Source organism: Melopsittacus undulatus, unplaced genomic scaffold, assembly GCF_012275295.1.
Source record: "Melopsittacus undulatus isolate bMelUnd1 unplaced genomic scaffold, bMelUnd1.mat.Z mat_scaffold_72_arrow_ctg1, whole genome shotgun sequence".
NCBI classification, from domain to species: domain Eukaryota; kingdom Metazoa; phylum Chordata; class Aves; order Psittaciformes; family Psittaculidae; genus Melopsittacus; species Melopsittacus undulatus.
Window position 1 is genome coordinate 78920 of NW_022994546.1, and position 23546 is coordinate 102465.

The window sequence follows — 23546 nt, forward strand, 5'->3', positions numbered from 1 at the left end:
TCGTGGGCTGGATCAGCACCAGTGTGGCAGCAGGGCCAGGGCAGGGATTGTGCCCCTGCACTGGGCACTGGGGAGGCTGCACCTCGAATCCTGTGTTCAGTTCTGGGGCCCTCACTGCAAGAGAGACCTTGAGGTGCTGGAGCAGGGCCAGAGAAGGGCAATGGAGCTGGTGCAGGGCCTGGAGCACAAGAGAGATGGGGAACGGCTGAGGGAGCTGGGGGGTTCAGATGGAGAAGAGAAGGCTCAGGGGGGACCTGATGGCTCCTCCAAGTGCCTGAGAGGAGGATGGAGCCAGGAGGGGCTGGGCTCTGCTCCCAAGGAACAAGGGATGGGACAGGAGGAAACAGCCTCAAGCTGCACCAGGGCAGGTTTAGATGGAGCTGAGGAACAATTCCTGCCCCAGAGGGTGCTCAGGCATTGGAACAGGCTGCCCAGGGCAGTGATGGAGTCACCACCCCAGAAGTGTTCACATACCCTCAGTGCCATGGGTTAGTGGTGGCCTCAGCAGTGCTGGGGTAAGGGTTGGACTGGATGAGCTTAAAGGTCTGTTCCAACCTGGTTGATTCCATGATTCTGTGACCCTTTCTGCTGAGGCACTGGTGAACCAGGGGTTTTCTGTTGGTGTTCTCTGGGTGAAGGGAGGTGCTTCTAAACCTGCTGAGGGTTTGAAAGGCTGTTGTAACGCTGGGACTAAAGACAAGAGTCTGAATTCCTTGGTTCAGAGGTGACTTGAACACTAAAGTTGGTTTTGTTCCATCAGGGCCAATTTCAATAGGTCACAGGAAGAGCCATGTGCAGCAAACCCCCATTCTGCTATGAGAGGGTGTTGGGGATGTACAGGCCCCAGTGACTGGTATGGTTTTAATTCCTGTATTAGGTATTTCCTGCTTCCTCATGCTCTGGATTCCATTCCCATGTTTTTCTCTTTCATAACAGTGAGTACAGTGGGAGAGCAATGATAGAGAATCCAGGGCCATGTTTCCTCTTGTATGCTGGAGGACCATAACCTGTTGTAATTCCTTCCCAGAGTGGGGCATCTGCCCTAGTTCTGTTTCTCTGAAGGTGTCTGTAGCAATCACTGCACTGCTGCTATCCAAGTACCCCCTGATTTGACTGGTTTCTGCTTGGTTTCTGACATTGCTTAGGTGGAACTTCAACTTCTGCACCATGGAGTGCTTGCCACACTGCTGTTGCTGCAGTTCTTGGGGGCAATCTCCTCTGATTAAGACATCATCTATATAATGGTACATTTTCCCCTTCTGAGGAAGTGAGACCTCCTGTGGGTTTGTGGTGTTCATGGGAGGCAGCTGAGTCCCCTTCCAGCCCCAGGCCTACAGTCCTAGGATGAGATGGCTCAACTGACCAGGCTGGATCCCTTCCTTCAGCAGGGGTAAAGGAGATCCCAGCCTGTCCTGGCCTGCCTGTCCTGTCTCATGATGGCACAAGAAACAGGCTGCACACTGAAGTGGTTGTGTCACCATCCCTGGAGGTATATAAAAGACATGTTCTAAAGGACATGGTTAATGTGTTGACTTGACAGTGTTGGGTTCATGCTGGACTCGATGTTCTTAAGGGTCTTTTCCAACCTAAGTGATTCCATGATTCTACAGACTCTTGTTGTTCAGACCAAACTGTGTCTCCTCAGAGCAATGACAGTGCAGGAAGGCAGTGTGTCTGCAGCTGAGGGAGGGAGCATCAGTGCTTGCTTCAGGCTGTTTCCCATTAGGTTCCCCTGGAGCCCCAGGGAGCCCTGCAGGGAGCCCAGAGGGGCAGAGGCAGAGCCACCTTGGGCTGGGCCTCTGCTGCTGAGCTGGGACCCAGGGGAGACCTGTGAGCCTCAGAGAGCTTAAAGGCACTTGGCAGTGGAGGATGCTGAGAGCTCCCTGCAGGAGAAACCTTCGAGCCCTGTGCATGGTAAGGCTGTGGGTGCAGGGCAATGCAGCTGCAGCTGCTGCAGGGATCTCCTCAAGCTGCTGCCTGGGACAGTCCATGGGATGTGTCAGGAGGACTCTCTTGGTTTCTGTGTGTAGATAAGGAGGAGGATGTGGTGCAGAGCAGGGCTTCCCTCTGCACCATGGCAGGGACAGGACAAGGCAGGTCCCTTGTGCCGGGTTGTGCTGGCTGCAGGCTGTGAATGTGGGTGTGCAGCCAGGGGTGCCCAGCGCTGTCCTTGTGAGCAGGGTCCCTGCAGCCCAGGGGCTGTGTGCAGGGGCAGGGACTCTGCTGCCTGCCAGGGTCAGCACTCAGCCTGACTGGGAGCTCCACACGGTGCTGGGAGAGGAGTTGTGGGGGAAGGAAGAGCACCGGGCATGGAAGGGGAAGTGTTTTTGTGCATGGAGAGGGTGCTGTGTGGGTCAGGGCTGCTCAGAGCTCCACATCACTCTGAGCACGTTTGCAGAGGGTCCTTCTGAAAGACACTGAGGCAGCGTTCACCTTTGAAGGCAAGATCCTGAGCTTTGATGTTTTCACTCTTGATGGGCAGGTTGGGCAGTGGGAGCTGGGAATTCACTTCTGTGCTTTGGAGAAGGCAGCGAGAGTCTTGTCAGGACTTGTGTGAGCTGCTCCTGAGCCCCTGCAGAGGCAGAGATGCCCCTGGGCAGAGCCCTGCTGCCGGGAGGGGTGTGCAGGGCAGAGCTGAGCACACAGCCCATGGGATGGGCTCTGGCAGCACTGAGAGGGAGCAGAGCTGGGCACAGAGCAGCAGCTCCTGGCAGGGACAGCTCCAGGCAGCAGAGCCATGGGCAGGGAGTGGGGGGAAAGTGCAGCCCAGGCCTGGGGAGGCTGCGTTCAGGCAGCTCTCTTGGTGTCTGCACTGCAGGTGGCTGCTGGACATGCTCTGCTGGGCAAGGAGCTGACTCTCTCTACAAAGTGCAGGGCAGCTGAGAACCAGACTGATGGACACTGCAGCAACCTTGAGTAGGCACTAACCCACAGACACTTGAGCCCTTCTGTCTGTCCCATGCTGAGATTCTTCACAGTTGCCTTCAGAAACCTACATAGGAATTGTAACCCTGAAAAAGTCACTTGTCAGCTGTGACACTGGGAAAACAAACAAACCAACCAACCTCAGAGACAGTCATGACCAAGTTGCTCTCAGCCTTTCCTCTGCAACATGAAAGTGTTCACAGTCGTGAGTGTGTAAATTGCACTTCTGTATCTGACATCCCTCCTGTCCTAACCCATCACTGCCTGTTTCTCCCATGACAGTGCCCATGCCCAGAGGCAGCAGATGTCCAACGGCAGCTCCATCACCCACTTCCTCCTCCTGCCATTCGCACACACGCGGGAGCTGCAGCTCTGGCACTTCTGGCTCTTCCTGGGCATCTCCCTGGCTGCGCTCCTGGGCAACGGCCTCATCATCACCAGCACAGCCTGCGACCAGCACCTCCACACCCCCATGTACTTCTTCCTGCTCAACCTCTCCCTGCTGGACCTGGGCTGCATCCTCACCACTGTGCCCAAATCCATGGCCAATTCCCTCTGGGACACCAGGGCCATCTCCTACACAGGTTGTGCTGCACAGCTCTTTTTCTTTGCCTTCTTCTTTTCAGCTGAGTTTTATCTCCTCACTGTCATGTCCTATGACCGCTATGTGGCCATCTGCAAGCCCCTGCACTATGGGACCCTGCTGGGCAGCAGAGCTTGTGTCCACATGGCAGCAGCTGCCTGGGCCAGTGGGTTTATCTATGCCCTGCTGCACACAGCCAATACATTTTCACTACCCCTCTGCAGAGGCAATGCTGTGGAGCAGTTCTTCTGTGAAATCCCCCCGATCCTCAAGCTCTCCTGCTCACATTCCTACCACAGGGAAGTTGGGCTCCTTGTGCTAAGCTGCTTTTTAGGATTTGGCTGTTTTGTGTTCATTGTGGGTTCCTATGTGCAGATCTTCAGGGCTGTGCTGAGGATCCCCTCTGAGCAGGGACGCCACAAAGCCTTTTCCACGTGCCTCCCTCACCTGGCTGTGCTCTCCCTGCTTGTCAGCACTGGTCTCTTTGCTTACCTGAAGCCCCCCTCCATGTCCTCCCCATCCCTGGATCTGGTGCTGTCAGTGCTGTACTCGGTGGTGCCTCCAGCAGTGAACCCCCTCATCTACAGCCTGAGGAACCAGGAGCTCAAGGATGCTGTGAGGAAGCTGCTGACTGGATGTGTTTGATCAGCCATACACTGCCTGCTTTACCCTGGAAAGAGCTCCAAGTGTAGGTCATGACATGCCATGTCTGTCTTTCTCCTTTATGTATGTTTTCCTGTTTTAATTTGTGGTGATGTTGTCTTCATAAAAATGTCAGTTTTCATCTCCTCCTGCTTAAGAAGCTACTTGTGTTTTGTGACCCACAGACTTTGTGTCAGTGGGGTCTCTTACTGTATTTCAGTAAAATAAATGATCCTGCAGCAACTTCTCTGTGTTATTGTCCTCACATACAGGAATGAAGGGGAATGAAAGCAGCTTTGTGGCTGCTCCAGCTCTGGGATGGCTGCTCTGTGCCTGGAGCAGGAAGAGCTCTTGAGGAGCCCAAGGGTCGGAGCTGTTGTGCTGGTGTGAGGAGATGGGATGGCATGGGGGGGGCTGCAGAGCTCTCAGGGTGTCCTGGGCAGGAGAGCAGGGGACACAGGGGTCCCTGCAGGGGACTGCCCTGCAATGGCCCAGGCTGGGGCTGCCTGGCTGGGAGCAGCCCATGGGAAAGGTCTGGGTGGGCAGGAGCTGGACAGGAGGCAGCTGTGCCCTGGCAGCAAGGGAGGACAGCAGCATCGTGGGCTGTATGAGCAGGAGCACGGCAGGAGAACAAGGGAAGGGATGCTCTGGGATACTGCAGCCAGGTTTCAGATCCCCAGTTCAGGAATGCTATTGGCAATCAGGACTGGGTTTGGCAACGGGCCCTCAGTACAGGCAGGGACTGGAGCATGGTGCCTGTGGGGAGAAACTGGGGGAGCTGGGCTTGTCCAGCCTGCAGAAGGGAAGGCTGATGGGGACCTGAGATCTTGGGAAGGCTGTTGTGGTCTGGCTGCCTCTACCAGCAAGGAGGACATGGAGAATACAGAGTCAGGCTCCTCTCCATGGTGCCTGGTGGGAGGACAAAAGGCAATGGGGGATAGTGAGAGAGGAGAGGTTGAGCCAGGACAGAAGGAAACCTTGTTCCCATAGGCTCAGGCAAGTGCTGCATCCGGTCACCCTGAGAGGCTGTGCAGTCTCTGGCCTTGGGGATTTCCAACTCACACTGAATCAAGCCTTGAACCACTTGCTCTGACCCTGCTCCTGATGGGTTGGACTGAAGACCTCCTGGGGTTGCTTCCAACCTCTGTTCTCTTATGATCCTACAATGATGGGGTAACGAAGGGTCACAAAGATGCTCTGAGAGCTGGAGCACGTCTGCAATGAAGACAGCCTGAGAGATGTGGGTGTTCAGCCTGGAGAAGAGAAGGCTCCAGGGACACATTTTACCAATCTGCCCATACCTAACCAGGGCCTACAAGAAATCTGGAGAGGGCTTTTTCCAAGGGTGTGCAGTGACAGGGCAAGGGGGAATGGATTTAAGCTGAAAAAAGGGGGATTTAACTTGCACATTTGGAGGAAGTTGTTCCCTGTGTGGGTGGTGGGAACCTGGCACAGGGTGCCCAGAGAAGCTGTGGCTGTCCCATCTCTTGCACTGTTCAAGGCCAGGATGGAAGTCATCTTAGCTCTGAAGAAGTGCTTTGTCCAGCTCTGACGTTCACAAGGGATGTCAGATGAAATCCAAACCTATTGTAAAGTTCTCTACATGGACTCATGACTCAGATGAGTCTGGGCTGTGCAAGAGAAGATCAACGTGGCCTTAGAGTTATTTTGACTGTGCTACTTATTTACTGGCATAACACTGATGAGGTGGTGGTTTCTTTGTGGGAGTATAAAACATTCTTTGTATGACCAAAAATCAGATGAATATTGAATCAGGGAGAAGTTCTCAGCTCTTTGAGGCTTAGTGCAGACCCTGGACAGCTGCAGTGTCCATCAGTCCTTTCCCATTTGCCCTGTGCTCAAACCTGCACTGCCTGTAAGATGCCTTCACACACAAATGGATCTGAAGAACCCTCACAAACACGTGTCCTGTGCTGAGAGCAGGGCAGCAGGGCAGCATGGGCTGTGTGCTCAGCTCTGCCCTGCACACCCCTCCCGGCAGCAGGGCTCTGCCCAGGGGCATCTCTGCCTCTGCAGGAACCTCACACCTGGCACTCCATGGATCCAGCAATGGGGAATGGAGAAACATGGTCACCCCTGAGGAAGCCTTGAGAGCTTCTGGACTCTTCAGTTGGTTCCTGGTGGCAATGAGCAGAGTGCAGGGAGCTGAGGGAGGCTGGAGGGAAGTCAGCAAGAAGCAAGGTGATGGTTCAGGGCTTTAACAAACCCTTACAAGCAGGACAGAGCCCAGCAATGGAGAGCAGTTGATGTCTGTAGGTGCAGGAGGAGTAGGTGTTCCTGCAGTGTGGCTGCAGGCCCTGGACACACCAGAGGCTGTCTGAGAAGTTTCCCTGATGGGAACATGCCTCAGTGTGGCACATGGGGAATGCCCAGAGCTGGGGGTGCCTGAACACTGCTCATCTGCCCCATGAGCTGACCTTCCTGTCTCCCTCTCCTGCACTGCCCAAACTTGCCTGGAATGCAGGATCCATCCCTGAGCCTGGAGGATGCAGGAACCTCCTGCAGTCAGGTGTCTGCTGCAGGGGAAGTGCAAAGCTCCTGTGAGACACTGGTGAGTGCGGGCAGAGAGTGGGGTGTGCGCAGCAGAGAGGGGGCTACAGGCAGGAAGCTGTCCCAGATGAGGTGCCCTGTCCCCACAGCATGGGATACCTTGCACCCAAGGACAACACCTTTCCTGTTGGCTCTTGCCAGCAAGTTCTCAATCCAGACCATTGGCTTTTCCCACTGCTCTCCCATGGTGCTCAGTTCTCTATCCTGATGGCATCCCCCATTCCTCTAGAAGCCTCCTTTAGATCAGCTTGATGAGGGATATTCACTCCACCTTATGGATTTACACTATAGTAGCAGCCTGCAACTACTGGAAATTTGGCTTCAGAGATGATGGAGGTTTTCTTGCTAGCAGGAAGAGAAGGAAACCTCTACAGAGTGCAGCCTGGAAGGTTCAGACTCCAAGTTAAGAAAGAGAAATGTGTGTCAAAAGGTGGACTTGTGGTGCAAGAGGTGACCCAGAGGGAGTCTGGCTCAGCCCATGGCTTTGTGTTTCAAGGCACAGACAGCCATGGGTGCAGAGATGGGACTGAAGGGACAGAAATGCCAGGGGAGAGCTGGCTGGGAAAGCAAGATGGGTGTCAGCAGCCTGAAGGGACAGAGGTGCAGGCATGGGCCAGTGCAGGACAGCCTGCAGCAGAGATGAGGGAGGATTCTGGCAAGGCTGAAAGGCCCCAGAGAACAAAAGGTCTCTGTCCCCTGCCCTATGGCACTTGCCTCTTTCATCAAGGCCTGGGAGGAGAACTTTCATTCTCAGCATTTCAGGCTCTACTTCTCCAAGGGCTGTGCTCAGGGCTTGGCCTTTCTGCTTCATCAAACACACCAAGGGTGTTCTCACCATCAGACACCTGCACTTTGCCTTTGTCTGCTGTAATCACAGCCTCCAGGTACTTGCTTTAATGAGGCCCTGGGGAGGCTTTGTCAGGAGCAGCCTTCAGTGGGGCCCATTAATGCTGAAGGGACTTGGGGCTTTGTTTCTGACTTGGACTTCTTGAGAGGTTTCTTCAGTCTCCTCTCAGCACCTGAGGTTCATGGGCTCAGCCCAAATACACCATGGGGCTCATTAAACCCTGACGAGCCATGTCTCACCCTGTGCATTTTGTCAAGTCTTCCAGATTGTCTTCCAGGGAATTTGGAGGTTTCTGAGTGCAGGGAGATTACAAAGAGCATCTGATAAAAGTGATTTGAAAGGGTTTATTTTATCACTTTTCCGTTCAGAAATTCCTGTTCCATTGCCACTGATCCCGAGTGTCTCTTCCAGAGGCTGCACAGGCAGGAAAAGCAGCCCTTAAGGTCCAGCGCTGCACTGAGCACCTCGCTCCTCACCTCCCCACCCAACATTGCTCTCAGCGTCCACCCGGGACTTGCACCACTTCTCCTCACACCGGAATTCTCCATTGGATCTGGTGTCTGATGCTGCAGCTCCTGTGCACAGCTCCAGCATGGAGGGAAGCAAGGAAAAGTGTCCTACACAGTAAAATACACTTGGGCACCACGTGCCTGGTGCAAGCAGCAGCTCACGGGGTCCTGTTCCTGCACAGGGTAATCTCATGAGGAAGGGTTTAGAGACACAGGTGGGTAGAAAGAGGTGGCTGTGAACATGATTGAAGAGTTGTCCAAGGAGACCATCAGACCATAGAAAGACTTGCAAGCCTTTATGGGCTGAAGCTCAAAGCAGCAGCCTGGGGGAGAGGACTCTGAATGAACAGAGTGAGGGGAGGGGACAAGTGGAGAATTCCTCCTGGCCCCCATTTCCCAATGACAGCCTCAGTGCAAGCAGTTGGGCCAACACTGTGCAATGTCTTTCTTGACTCCCTGTCTAATAGGATGGAGCCTTTCCAGCTCCTTGGTGTATGACAGCAGGAAAGGAAGAGCCTTGGAATGATCTCACCTGGTTAACCCTGCCTTGAGCAGGGCAGATAGACAAGAGGATGTTCAGGGGGCTCTTAAAACCTGAGTTCTTCCAGGATTCAAGGAATCTTTTCCTGGAGAGAAAGAACAGAGAGAGGGAGAAGGAAGAGCAGAAAGGCAGTTTCTTTGGGTTTACTGAATCGGTTTAATTTCTTTATTATTATTATTTATTTTATTTAAGGTGGTTTGAATCCTTCTGACCCTTAACGCTCTCACAATGTAATTAAAGAAACCCAAGCTGGATCAAACTATTTTTAAAGAAGTCATCTGTCAGAAACATGCTGCCAGCAGGTAAACTGCTCTTCTGTTAGATTTATTCTCAGTTACCTTTATGCAGATGTTGGTTTGAGGATGCACCTGTGGAGCTATTGGTGACTCCCATCCAGTGCAAGTGGGTGCATTCACTGGCAGCAGATGTCTGCATTCAAGACATGGTGCCATCTGAAGAACAAGACACATCACTTCATGGCATTAAGGCTATCAAGAGGTTTTCAGGATTTTCCTGGTTAGAGTCTGCAACAGCAAAGTCACCACAAACAGCAGCTGATAACCACAGCTGCTGGTACTGATGCTTACAGATCAAAGGCTATTGAGAGAACAGGAAGACAACTGCAAAGAGTGACTTTACTGACAACTGAAACTAGGCCAGAATGGGACTAAGTGAATTTTCAGTAAATTTAAAAAACAGAGAAAATAGTTAGAGGCATGACTGTAAAAACTTGGTGCTCTTACATATATGCCCACTCCTGCCACTGTTCATGGCCTGAGGCATGATTCTACAGCCTTGACACAAGCAGCAGTTACTAACTAACTGCACTAGTTAGCTCTAGAACAAGATGCATGCGCACTTCCTGAAGATGCAGTGGCTGTTGCTGCAGCATCCAGAGGAACCTGAATTTGGTCATGTTTCCTGACACTGGCAAACAAAACACAATGTACTTTTCCAGTCTTACCCTTACTGACATATGTGGCACTTGAAGGAATCTATGGTTCATTTTGCCCATCATTTAACAATTACATCCAGTGCTAAAGGCATTGATCAAAATCACAGAATGACAGAATCTCAGATTGGTTTGGGTTAGAAAGGACCTTAAAGCTCCTCCAGCTCCAACCCCTGCCACGGGCAGGGACCCCTTCCACTGGAGCAGCTGCTCCAAGCCCCTGTGTCCAACCTGGCCTTGAGCACTGCCAGGGATGGGGCAGCCTCAGCTGCTCTGGGCACCCTGTGCCAGCGCCTCAGCACCCTCACAGGGAACAGCTTCTACCTAGGAGCTCAGCTCAGTCTCCCCTCGGGCAGCTAAAAGCCATTCCCCTTGGCCTGTCCCTACAGGCCCTTGTGCAAAGCCCCTCTCCAGTTTTCTTGGAGCCCCTTTAGGCTTTGGCAGCTGCTCTCAGGTCTCCCCTTCAGGAGCTTTCTCTTCTCCAGGCTGCCCCAGCACAGCTCTCTCAGCCTCAGATGTTCATCTCCTGGGCTGGAGGTGAAGGCCAAGGATCCACAGAGGACGTGGAGGAGCAATTCATAAAATACACTATACTTTCACACACTGAGTTTTGCAGTCAAATCAAAATGCAGCAGCTGAAGAACTTGATCTTGAGCTCAAACAAGACTGCTGCCAGGTGTGAAATAACTGATATGTCAGTAATATTGTCTGAATGCATTGTGATAAACACATAAATGTACTGGCTTTCGCAAATCATAGGTATGGTTATGTGGATATAACTATACAAGTTTATAGTAATAAAAGTAAAGCTCAATAAAGACATAAGATGAGCAAACCCAAGTCGTATAGTAAAGGAATCTGTAAAGTTAAAAAGAAGAAGGGGGGGGGGGATTTGCATGCTTGATATAAGAAAAGCTAGTGCCTGTAAAATATAGAGTTAAAGTACTTTTTAGCTTAACTTAGGTTGTAGAAAGCGAACAATGTTTATGTTGTTAGCCTGTGGAATTGAGTGGCCCCACTAAATGTGAGTGAACTGTTTCACACTGGTCCTCTAAAGTGTCTTTAGTTTTAAAGAACAATGTTTGTGTTGTAAGTCTGTGGTGAGATAACAAGATTTAGTGACTCCACTAAGCATGAAGGAGTTATTTCACACCATCCTTGTACTTATCAGTCAGTTCAGAAACAGAGCCTCCCAACCATCTGCTCCCTTGGGATACTCCTGTCCTGCTATCAATGTTGCAGGAAGGTCACAACTGTTTCAAATCTGTGTTAGTTATTAGAATCATTACAGATCTGGCTGGTTTTAGCCAGTTGTGTGATTACTGGGGTGCCAAAGGTGAAAAGTACACTGTGAGGAAGACTGCTTACTTCATCTTGAAGACCCCTACTCACATGAGGAAGACTGCTTACTTCATCCTCAAGACCCCTGCCCACAATGATTGAAGAGCAGTGCGCAGACGCCAAGAGGAGGAGACTTCTGATAATAAATTACTGGACTTAATTATAATGTTCCCTGCTTATATGCAGGCATTATGAATACGCATGTGACTAATGGAACTGTGAAAGCACATAAACCTGTAACAAATACTAATCATTTGCGCCTCTGGTTACGTTCACGCACCCAGCGCTGTTTGCTTTTGCTTTATTGACTTTGTCCCTTAATAAAACCTTGTTATCTTGTTTAGAGAAGTGAATTCGTATTTCACATGCACAGAATTAAGTGCAAGTAGAGTTGGTGTATTTAAACATGTTGGTAACTTTCCAAGTTCCTTCATGAAATGCACCCTCATGAAAACCATCATGAAATGCAAACCAAACCTTGAGGATCAAAGTTTCTCATGAACACGTCAGAGAAGTTTTTCCTTGGATTCAAAGCTCTTCTTCAGCCCTGATGTCATTTCTGCAACAGTATTTGTGCCTCCTTCCTGCTGATCCTTCCCTGCAAGAGGGATTCCAAGTGGGCTCCAGCCCTGCCTGCACTTCCCCTGCTGGGTCAGGCCCCGCTTCCCGTGCCCTCCTGTGTTGCCTTCGTGAGGTGTGACGACCTGGTTCAGGAACAGCACGACGGCCCCTTGGGCTGCTCGGTCCAAATGCTCACAGACACCAATGTGGTGGATGGCAAATGGCGTTTATTGAGAGAGAACATGGTGTTATATAGCCTAGGTTTACGATGTCATTTCCGTCTGCTTGCATCGTAAAACTGGTATCATCACCTAAATGCTATTGGCTACCTGGAGAGGGGTCTTATCTTTCCGTACAGCACGATATCTTCCGGCCGCCAGGCCCTATCTGCCTACATTTCCCCCCTCCCTATGCTTAATTAAATTGGCTAAAATGTAACAATCTTAAAGAATATATATATCGTAAAAATATACTAAATGCATTCTACTCCTATTCTCTGCTCTACAACAGACTTAGGATGTATACCAGAAACTTGGATAGAAAACATAAGGCACAGTAAGCAAGAGGTAACAGGAGGATAACTGGGAATAACAGGATATACCTGGGGATAAGTAAAGGAAATTTTGAACAAGAACATTTTTAAGCAGTTGTTGGCTGTGTTTTTAAAGCAGTTGCTGGTGTTCTACTTACATGATGTTAACTCTCTCTAACCGGCTCTTTACAAACGACATGAGTTTATTCAGTATACAAAGGCACTGTGTTGGCTGTCGTTTGGATCTAATCGGTGCAGAACTCTCAGGTGCAGGCTGGATGCTTGTTGGCTTATCGTCCTCTCTTGTCACCGGGGTATACGGGTTACAGGGACGCCCGATAATCCAGTCCTGTGGATAGAAACTCATGGCAGAGTGAAGCCCTTTATCTGCAATTGCCTTAACAATCACTTGTATGTCCTTGGGGTTTACTGGTGAATAGTACCTCTGTCCCCCAGGTGCCACCCGGACCGGGAACGTTCATGTGGCTGCTGAGCTCCGGTCGGCACACGCAGTTTGTGTTTCCTTCCACTCTGTCAGAGGATTTCTTCCCCTCGTGGTCCCTGTTTAGTTCGGGTGGGAATCCTTTGGCTCCTGATTTTATCTCTGTTTCCTCCTCCTCTAACCTTGAACCGGTTGTGAACCGCTCGTCCCACCCGTGTCTGGTTCAGAGCCGGAACTCGACTGAGGCTACTTCCGGTTTTCGGTGCCTATTTGCTGGGCTCCGGCCCCGCCCGCTTTGTGTGTTGGCTGTTCCCTCTCTGGGTTCGCCCCTCCCTCTGCTCGGGTTCCAACCCCACCCGGTTCTCCGGTGGGCGGGGCTGTTCCTCCCCTTTGGGCTCACCCCTCCCTCCGCTCGGGGGTGTGTGTCCATCATGGACACTGTTCCCGATGCCCTCGGATCAGTGTCCCCCCTGCACCCCCCCCATTCCTGTGCTCCTCTGCTCGGGGGTGTGTGTCCATCATGGACACTGTTCCCGATGCCCTCGGATCACTGTCCCTCCTGCACCCCCCCCATTCCCTTCTTGTGCTCCTCTGCTCGGGGGTGTGTGTCCATCATGGACACTGATCCCGATGCCCTCGGATCACTGTCCCTCCTGCACCCCCCCCATTCCTGTGCTCCTCTGCTCGGGGGTGTGTGTCCATCATGGACACTGTTCCCGATGCCCTCGGATCAGTGTCCCCCCTGCACCCCCCCCCATTCCCTTCTTGTGCTCCTCTGCTCGGGGGTGTGTGTCCATCATGGACACTGTTCCCGATGCCCTCGGATCAGTGTCCCCCCTGCACCCCCCCCATTCCCTTCTTGTGCTCCTCTGCTCGGGGGTGTGTGTCCATCATGGACACTGTTCCCGATGCCCTCGGATCACTGTCCCCCCTGCACCCCCCCCCCCTTCACTTCTTGTGCTCCCTCTCTCCCTGCCAGGAGCATCCTCGCCCCGCCCTTCACCTCTGTGCTCGGCGCCATCTTGGTCAGAGACAAAAACCAGCCCAAAATGGCCCCAAAACCACCTCAAATTAACCCAAAACCACCCCAAACCCCCCTTGTGCTGCTTCTCCTGTGGGGGGCACCCAGTGAGGACCCAAACCAGCCCCAATTCACCCCAAACTGGTGCATTCTGGAGGTCGCTGTGGAGCTGCTTTAACATGGCCTTGAGCTGCAACACCTTCTCAGGGAGGTCCAAGGCTGTGGGGGGGCTGTGGGGGGGCAAAGGGCAATGGGGGGGGGGGGGGTTCCAGCCCTATATATGGGGATCGAAGCCCCTTATATGGGGGTCCCAGCCACATATATGGGGGTTCCAGCCCCACATATGGGTGTCCCAGCCCCTTATATGTGGGTCCCAGACCCACAGATGAGGGGGGTCCCCATGTAGGGGAGGTCCTGTACCTCATGGGGGGGGGCAGCCCCTGTGGCCTATGCGGGGGTTGGGGGGGTCAGGGCTCAGCACCAGGAGCTGGGTTGTGTGGTATGTCAGCACCCCAAAACCAGCCCGAAATAGGCCAAACCAGCCCAAACCAGCCCAAAATAGCCCCAAACCTGCCGAAACCAGCCCATAATACCCAAAACCAGCCCAAAACCAAAAAAATACCCCTAAACCAGCCCAAACCAGAACAAAATAGCCCCAAATCAGCCCAAAATAGGCCAAAAGCAGCCCAAGATAGGCCAAAACCAGCACAAAATACCTCAAAACCAGCACAAGATGCCCCAAAACCACCCAAAATAGCCCCAAAGCAGCCCAAAACAGCCCCAAATCACCCAAAATACACCAAAACAGCCACAAAATGCCCTGAAAACAGCCAACCCCCCCAAACCAGGCCCAAACAACTGAAAACAGCCCCACAACATCCCCAAACCAACCCAAAACAGCCCAAAACCAGCTTAAAACACCCCCAAAACAGACCAAAACACCCCAAAATCACCCCTGAAACGGCTCAAAACAACCCAAAACAGGCCAAAATTCCCCAAAACCACCCCAAAACCACCTTGTCCTGCCTCTCCTATGGGATGCAGGGGCAGAGCATCAAAACAGGCCCATAACCACCCAAAAACAGCCCAAAAAAGGCCAAATATATCCAAAAACCATCCCAAAACCACCTTGTCCTGCTTCTCCTATGGGATGCAGCATCCGAGCATCAAAACCGACACAAAACGGGGCAAAACAGGCCAAAAATACCTCAAAAACCACCCCAAAACCACCTTGTCCTGCTTCTCCTATGGGATGCAGGGGCAGAGCATCAAAACGGGCCCAAAACGGGACAAAAATACCCCAAAAACCACCCCAAAACCACCTTGTCCTGCTTCTCCTATGGGATGCCCTCAGGATCATCACTGTCCGATGTCCGATCGCCCATCCCCTTTCTCGGCGGTGATGGTGGCATCGATGTCCCCTTCCCCTTCTGACCTCCAGAGATCTTTGATGCTGTGGACTTTGGGACAAGGGGCAGTGAAAACCCCATGGCTGCTGCATCATCAGCCCCCGTCCGGACACCTCCTCACTCGGTGCGGTGCCCATCAGAACCGAAGCCACTGCCTCCGTTGGGGCTTCACCTCGGCCAGCGCCTCTGTCACTGACCACCTCAAACCAGCACATTTAGGGGCCTCCTTGGACCCGTTACTGGTTTCATCCCTGTCATGGGTTCATCCATAGCAGTCATTTATCTCCTTCTTGTATCTGGTGCAGTCTGTGGTTTGAGTTCTGGGCTGGAACAGTTGCTGATAACAAGTATGTTTTGGGGGTGTTTGTGTTCGAGGCTTTATCTGAGCACGTGCTCCAGGTGGAGGAGGGGAGGCTGGGAGGAAGGAGAGACAAGACGCCTGACCCAGGCTAGCCAATGAGGTATTCCATACCATAGCACGTGATGCCCAGGATGCAACTGGGAGAGAGAGAGGGGGGGAGCTCTAGAGGAAAATGGAGGAGGGAGCACGCGGTGCTCAGCCGGGCAGGTGGGGTGAGTTATGGGTCGGTGGCTGGTGGGTGTTGTATCCTCTTCACTTGTTGTTTGCTGTATCATTATTATGTGTAGTAGTAATGGCAGTGGTGATTTGTGTTATACCTTAGCTATTAAACCGTTCTTATCTCAATCCGTGGGGGCTACATTCTCTGGATTTTCCTTCCTAGCTCTCCAGGAGTTGGGGGACTTTGTTTAAACCATGACAATCCCACAGCATCAGTCCTATACGTTCCCATGAGGAAACTTCAAACGCTGCCTGCACAGTGAGCAGAAGACCACAGGCTTGGGACCATTGCAACAGCCTCTGTAAGGCGGCGCTGTCGTGTTCTGCTCCTCTCTTAGAGAGAACTTGTTGGAGGAGCTCCATTACTGCCTGTTCATCATTGAGATGAAGATCCCAACTTCCGCAGCGCCGGCTCCTACCCCTCATTCCTGATGGGACTTCAATCCCTCTGTGGAGGTCACCGATGTGAGGGTCCCTGTTCGGGCACCGCTTGTCGATGCTGGAGTCCCGGACAACACAGAGACCATCAATGTGATCAAACGATTGCCAAAGTTTATTAGATACGGTGCTCTTCTTGTACCCTTACTCCCTTATGTAACAGCCTTGGATACTGAGCTCTGATTGGTTACTCTAGAGGTTACCATTGCTTGCAGAGCTGATGTTTATAACTTGTTATAATTGGGATTAAATACCTTACTCTAAAAATACAGGGGGAAACTACAGCCTTGGCAGGGATCATCCTCTGCACGAAAACATGGGAAGTTACAGAGGAATAACAAGACAACTGAGCTAGTTTAGGCCTGCAAAGGCTCTTTTTATCTTCAAGTAGCAAGACTCAGGGTATCGGAATCACTTACTATGTAGCCTTGGCTCTTTAAGAACCCCACAGATTTGTATAGTGATAATGGACCAAATTCCTTTGGGAACACCGTTTCCTTCCGCAGCAGTGTCCCCTTTCCTGATCCACGGAAGCCCGGAAGGAATCCTTGCATCTTCCTTGCGGGATAACGGGATAAGGTTTGGAGTCCGTGCTGCCTGTATGCTGATGGAGATGGAGAGTAGGGAATGGGAACCTTCGGGCTCCGGAGCTCCTTGGTCCAGGTTTGTCTCTGCCATCCTTTTCCCTAAGGAAAACTGCGCCGTTCCCAGCAGCAGAGCGCCCGCAGGCGGCATCCCAGGCTCCGCTGCTCCGGTGCGCTCCGGAGGATGAGCAGGGTCTGAGCCGTCAGGGAACGGAGTTCGGGATCGGCCTCTTCCAGCAACACTTCCAGGGCTGTGATCCAAAGAGACCGGGATGAGCCTCCCATAGCCCCCAGCATCCCCCCAGCCCCTGCTCCCTCCTCACCTCTGCAGATCTCCTCCAGCGTCCCTGAGCTTTCCCCTCTTAGGGGCCGCGCAGCCAATCCTGTGCACAGGGATCCATTGGGATCCATCAGCATCCACTGGGATCCATCAGGGATGCAGCGGGATGGGGACCGGGATGGGGCTCACCAATGAACCTGACGGCTGCCTCTCGCAGGGGGACCTGAGCATCCTGCAGGTACCGCAGGCTGTGGTGCAGGCATGCCTGCATCCTCTTCCTGCTCCGCTTCACCTGCAGAGGGAAGGGGATGCTATGGGAATGCCCCCCCATTCCCATCCCGATATGGGATGGGCAGAGCGGTCCAACAGGTTCCAATGGGAATAGGGATGGATGCAGGGTCCATACCAAGCATTCCGCAACCCTCCACATCTGCTTGGTCTCCAATAGGTGCTGGAGATCTTCCCATCCCAGGAGCGTTGCCACAGGAAGGAGAGCGTCCCAGGAAGCCTGCAAAGGATGGGATGGGAGATGGCCCCTTGGGAATGATCCCACCCTCTGGAATGTGGGATACAGGATGGGGGGGGGGGGGGGTCCTTACCTTGACCACGCTGTGGCTTTGGTCATTCAGATGGAAGAAGAGGGGGAGCAGCAGATCCCAAGTTTTGCTCCGTATCCTCCTCCAGTCACATTCAAGCATCGTCTCCAGGAGGAAGCAGACCAGGCGGATGGAGAGCGCCCGGAGCTGCTCGCATCCCTGCAGGCAAAAGGGAAAAGGTGGGATATGGGGATGGATCCCGACGGGATGTGATGCCCCGGAGCCATCCAAGGGGTGGGGGGACCCCATGCAGCCCTTACTGCATCAAAGAAGGGCCGCAGGTCCTGCACCAGCCCCACGGCAATGGGGATGACTTCCTCCAAGCAGAGGTGCCTCATCACATTCTGTAGGATGAGCAGGCCCTTTATCTGGAGCTGCTCTGTGACATCCCAGAGCCTGCCCATGATGTGGGGCAGGAGCTGCTGCAGTTTCCTTGCCTGCAGGAAGAGATGGGGGCTACTTGGGGGGCAGTCGGAACCCAAGGCTCTGGTAGCCAAGAGGGGCCCCCATGGCCAGGTCCTGCCCCATAGGCAAGAGGGTGCCCCATGACCCATTGAGAACAGGGCTCCCCATGACCCATGCCCTGCCCCATGGCTGTGCCCTGCCTCATACCCATGCCCTGCCCCATACCCATGTCCTGCCCCACAGCCCTGCCCCATAGCCATGCCCTGCCCCATGCCCATGCCCTGCCCCATACCTGTGCCCTGCCCCATGCCCTGCCCCATACCCATGCCCAGCCCCATACCCATACCCTGCCCCATACAGCTGCCCCATACCCATGCCCTGCCCCATACCCATACCCTGCCTGATAACCATACCCTGCCCCATACCCATGCTCAGCCCCTTACCCATACCCTGCCCCATACCCTGCCCCATACCCTGCCCCATGGCCCTGCCCCATACCCATGCCCTGCTCCATACCCATACCCTGCCCCATACCCATGCCCTGCCCCATACCCATACCCTGCCCCATACAGCTGCCCCATACCCATGCCCAGCCCCATACCCATACCCTGCCCCATACAGCTGCCCCATACCCATGCCCTGCCCCATACCCATACCCTGCCCCATACCCATGCTCAGCCCCTTACCCATACCCTGCCCCATACCCTGCCCCATGGCTCTGCCCCATACCCATACCCTGCCCCATACCCATGCCCTGCCCCATACCCTCCCACGGCCCCGCCCCCCAGCCCTGCCCCCATTCGTGCCCCCCTCACCAATCTGCGTTCCATCGAGAGCCTCAAGAGCTTTTCCAGCAGTGCAGCCACGGTCACCACCCCCTGGGGGCCCTCGGCCCCCCCAGCACCGGAGGCCCTGGGCTAAGGCAAAGGCAAAGGTGCTGGGACCCCCCACCCCCAATCCTGCAGGATCCATAGGAAGCCATGGGGGGGGGGACTCACAACCAAGGCGAGGATGGAGGTGTCCCACGTACCTGGATCGTTCCCAGCAGCTCCTGCAGGATTTCCATGGGCTCGGAGAAGCTCAGGACCATGTCCCACATGACCAGGTCGGAGCTGGGAGGGAGGTGGAGGAGTCAGGGTGGGGTGGGAATCCCATGGGATGCTCCATGAGGGATCCACACAGGGGGGATGGAGGGAGGCGATCCTTAGGGATGTCAAAGCAGCAGAAAGGGCGTTAAGATCATCCCATTCCAATCCCATGGGTTGGGATAGAGGGACCAGATCCTCAGCATCATAAAGGGCCTCAAGATCATCCCGTTCCAACCCCAATGCCATGGGGTGGGATGCAGGGAACTGCTCCTTAGGGATGTCAAAGCATCATGGAAAGGGCCTTAAGATCCCCCCATTCCAACCCCAATACCATGAGGTGGGATGGAGGAACCAAATCCTTAGGGATGTCAAAGCATCATAAAGGGCCTTAAGATCATCCAGTTCCAACCCCAGTGCCATGGGGTGGGATGCAGGGACCAGATCCTCAGCATCATCAAGCACCTTAAGATCCCCCCCCCCATTCCAGCCCCATTGCCATGGATTGGGATGCAGGGCCCAGGTGCCCAAGCCCTCCAGGCTGGTACCTGTCTCTCAAGGGCACGTCGAGGACCATGGAGACCATCAATGCCCTGGGGTGCTTGACGACCATGAGGGTGATGAGCTCGTCCATCCTCCACATCTCTTCCATGCTGCTGTTCCGCATGCATTCATGGATGCTCCTCACCACCCTGGGTATCTGGAAGCAGGAGCACGGGGCTGAGAGCGCCTTCCCCATCCCTCTCTGCTGCTTTGGGTACCCAGGAGCCCTCCTCGGGTTTGGGATGGAGGAGGAAGGAGCGGATGGGATGGGAACGCAGCCATGGGGCACCCACCTCCAACAGCCAGAAGTCAGGGTCGCGCAGGACCAGCTCCAGGATGTTCTCTGCCACCCTCCTGTTGAAGATGCTCGAGTCCTTCATGGCCTCGATGACCATGCAGACCATCTCCATCCGCTCCCGTGGGAACAGGAGGACTGCAAACTTCTATGGAAGGAAGGGTGGAAGCCATGGAGATGCATGGTTCCTGCTTGGGGAAGCAGCCCTCCATAGGGTCCAGCCATGGGGGAGCTCCGTTACCATAGTGAGTTCTCGGGGGCTGGTTGTTAAATTCCATTCGAGCTCTTCCACTTGCTTCTGCTTTCGCCGTTCTGAAGAGGAAGGGGGATATGGGGGAGTCAGTGGGATACAGGAGCATCAATGGGATAGAGGAGCACCAATGGGATAGAGGAGCATCAATGGGATACAGGGGAGTCAGTGGGGTACAGGGGAGACAGTGGGATAGAGGAGCATCAATGGGGTACAGGGGAGTCAATGGTACACAAGAGCATCAGTGGGATACCGGGGAGTGAATGGGGTACGGGGCAGTCAATGGGATACAGGAGAGTCAGTGGGGTACAGGAGCATCGATGGGACACAGTGAAGTCAATGGGATACAGAAGCATCAGTGGGATACAGGAGCATCAATGGGATACAAGAGCATGGATGGGACACAGGAGCACGAATGGGACACAGTGAAGTCAATGGGGCACAGGAGCACGGATGTGGCACAGGAGCATGGATGGGGCACAGGAGCATGGATGGGGCACAGGAGCATGGATGTGGCACAGGAGCAGGGATGTGGCACAGGAGCACGGATGGGGCACAGGAGCATGGATGTGGCACAGGAGCATGGATGGGGCACAGGAGCATGGATGGGGCACAGGAGCATGGATGTGCTCACTGCCTGCAGTACCTTTCTGACGCAGCAGGTACTTGTAGATGTTCCAGAGCACATCCAGGGCCGTGGTGCTGGTCCCGTCCTCGCTGAAGCGGAACAGGAGGAACTGGCCCAGGAGCTGGCCCAGGAGCTGCTCCGATTCCAGGCGGCTGAAGCGGCTCCCCCGGGCCAGGAACAGCTTCTGGGGGGGAGCAGAAGGGGAGGAAAGCAAAGGATGAGCAGGGGAGGAGGAGGAGGAGGAAGAGGAGGGGAAGGAGATGAAGGAGAAAAGAGAAAGGTGAGAAGGGAAGGAGGAAAAGGAGAAGGTGAAGGAGAAACAAGGAAAATGAGAAAGGAAAGAGGAGGAGGAGGAGGAGGAGATGAAGATGAAGGAGGAGGAGAAAGAAGGAGAAGGACCAGAAGAACGTGAAGAATGAAGGAAGAAAGAAGAAAGGAGAAGGAAGAGCAGGAGCAGGAGCAGAACCAGGAGCAGAAGCAGGAACAGGACCAGGAGCAGGAACAGGATCAGGACCAGAAGCAGGAAAAGGACCAGAAGCAGGAAAAGGACCAGGAGCAGGAACAGGACCAGGAGCAGGACCAGGCCGAGCACCGGATCCGCTGCAGCTCCTGTCTCCCCCTGCAGGGGTCGCTGCCGCCCCGTCCTTACCTTCAGCGTGCGGTGGTGCAGCCGCAGGACTCGGATCAGGGCCTTGATCCTGCCCAGGGCCCGGTTCCTCACAATGGTGCTGGGGTTGCAGCTGAAGCGCAGCAGGAGCTGGGCAAGGGGGAGAAGCCTCGGGTGAGCCCCGGGGCTGCGGCACGGGCTGGACCCATCCTGCTCCCATTGCAGCTCCCGTTGGAGCATCCCTGGGATGCAGGCGATGAGGGCTTGGTCCCCTCGCTGCGGGTGATGCTCTGGCCGCAAGGACCAAGGCACGGTCCCTATGGATGAGGAGCATCCCACATAGGGCAGACCTGCAGGATGCTCTTCAACTCCTCGCCGGCCTCGGGGTCTGGAGAGTTGAGGACCAGGCTCTTGAACATGCCATCCATGTCTTCCAGTGTCTGCAGGGACAAGAGCAGAGCCCTTCGGGTACCAACTGCGGGCATCCCACAGCCCCAGTATTCCAAAGGGAGCTGCGGGCTCCTGGAGCACCTTACATGTTCATAGTAGAAGGTCTCCACCACCGAGAACTCCTCTTCTGGAGGCAGGAAGAAGATGCTTGTGCAACAGATCTCTGCAAGGCTTGTCCCTAGGTCCTCAAGCCCTGGCTGCACTGAGCTGCAAAGGGAAGAAGGCTCCGGTTGGATGCTGGGGATGGGAGCAGTGTGGTCCATCCAGGAAGGATGCACACTTGTGGTACCTCAGTTCCACGATGGCTTCCATGGCGAGATGCCACACATCCGTGTGTACCTCGGTGACAGGCTGCTCTTGGAGTATTGCCTATAGGGCACAATAGGCATAAGGGATCTGGGGGGCCACCAGGCTTGGAGGCTGGAGGCCTTTGCCCCATAGCATCCCCATAGCATCCCCATAGCATCCCTTCACCTGGATGGTCTGGATGAGCTGATTGTTCTTGCAGAAGGTATCCAGGCCCTGTTTCAAGCCGCGGCGCCTGGCGGTGTAGAGCAGGAGGCAAACGTTCCGAAGGAATTCAACCTTTTCCTGCTCAGACTGGAAAGCAGTGGGGATGGAGGCACAAAGAGGGAGGGTGAGAGGGGACAGGGGTACCGGGGTGCTAAGGGTGGAGGCAGCACCCACCAGCACTCATCAGTATCCACCAGCACCCATCAGCACCCACCAGCACTCATCAGCATCCATCAGCACCCATCAGCACCCATCAGCACCCATCAGCATCCATCAGCATCCATCAGCATCCACCAGCACCCACCAACACCCACCAGCACCCATCAGCATTGCTCACCACGGCTGCAGTGTTGTCAAAGGCCTCGATGTGGTCCACCTTGTCCTGCTCCAGTTCGTACACTGGTAACCAGTTGGTATCTGATGGAGGAAGAGGAGAGGTTTGGGCAGCATCCAAGGAAAGTGCTGCTGGTCATGGAATCAAGGAATCATGGAATGGGTTGGAAAGGCCCCAGAGAGCATCCATTGGCTGTCACCAAGGCTGTGTCCAACCCAGCTGTGGATGGAGCATCCCCCCTGTGCCAGCGCCTCCGCCCTTCCATAGGGAACAACTTCCTTCCATCCCAGCGGAACTTCCCCTGTTCCAGCCTGATCCCATCACCCCTCGTCCTGCTCCCAGCCCAACACTCACGGGGCTTCAGTAGCAGAATCGGGGACTCCTCACAGGCCTCCAGTGAGGAGGTGCTCCCACTGGAATCCTCATCGCTCTCCCAGGCCTGCCGGGGGGGTCCTGGGGGTGTCTCCATCATCCCACGGGATGCGGGAAAAGGATCGGGATAACCAAGGGGAAAGCTTGGATCAAACGCAACAGGGCTTGAGCTCGGAAGCAACGCAACAGCTCCTTCCTCCTGCTCTTCCTGCACTGCTGCTCCCCTGACACAGGCACTGAAACAGGGGGACCCAAATGACGTCACAAAGGGCCCCCGTTCTGACCCATTGCCATGGTGACCTGGCTGGGTTCCGGACTGGAGCTGCAGGGCCACGAGCTGCATCCCTGCATCCCAACATGCTCTGTGTGGGGACCCGTATGGGGCTCCATCAAGATGGGGTTTGGGGGCATTTAGGGGTACCAGCAGTGATGGGAGGGATGGAGATGCCCGGGGTGGGTTGGGTTTTGGGGTACAAGGTGGGTTTTGGGGTGGTTTAGGGGTACCATGGGGGTTGGAAGGGATGGAGATGGCTGGGGTGGGTTGGGTTTTGGCGTACCCTGTAGTTTGAGAGTGGCTTAGGGCTACTGGGATGGATGGCAATGGCTGGGGCAGGGTGGGTTTCTGGGTACCAGATGGTTATATGGTTTAGATGATTATACAGTTTAGATGGCTATATGATTCTATGGTATAGATGATTATATAGTTTAGA

General features: G+C 54.2%; 1 protein-coding gene across 1 annotated transcript; it reads left to right on the plus strand.

Annotated features, from left to right (window-relative positions):
• The first annotated feature begins 3229 nt into the window (after positions 1-3229).
• LOC117438856 (olfactory receptor 14C36-like) lies at positions 3230-4153 on the plus strand. Its single transcript, XM_034074243.1, has one exon. The coding sequence runs from the start codon at positions 3230-3232 to the stop codon at positions 4151-4153; it is 924 nt and encodes a 307-aa protein (XP_033930134.1).
• The last annotated feature ends 19393 nt before the right edge of the window (positions 4154-23546 follow it).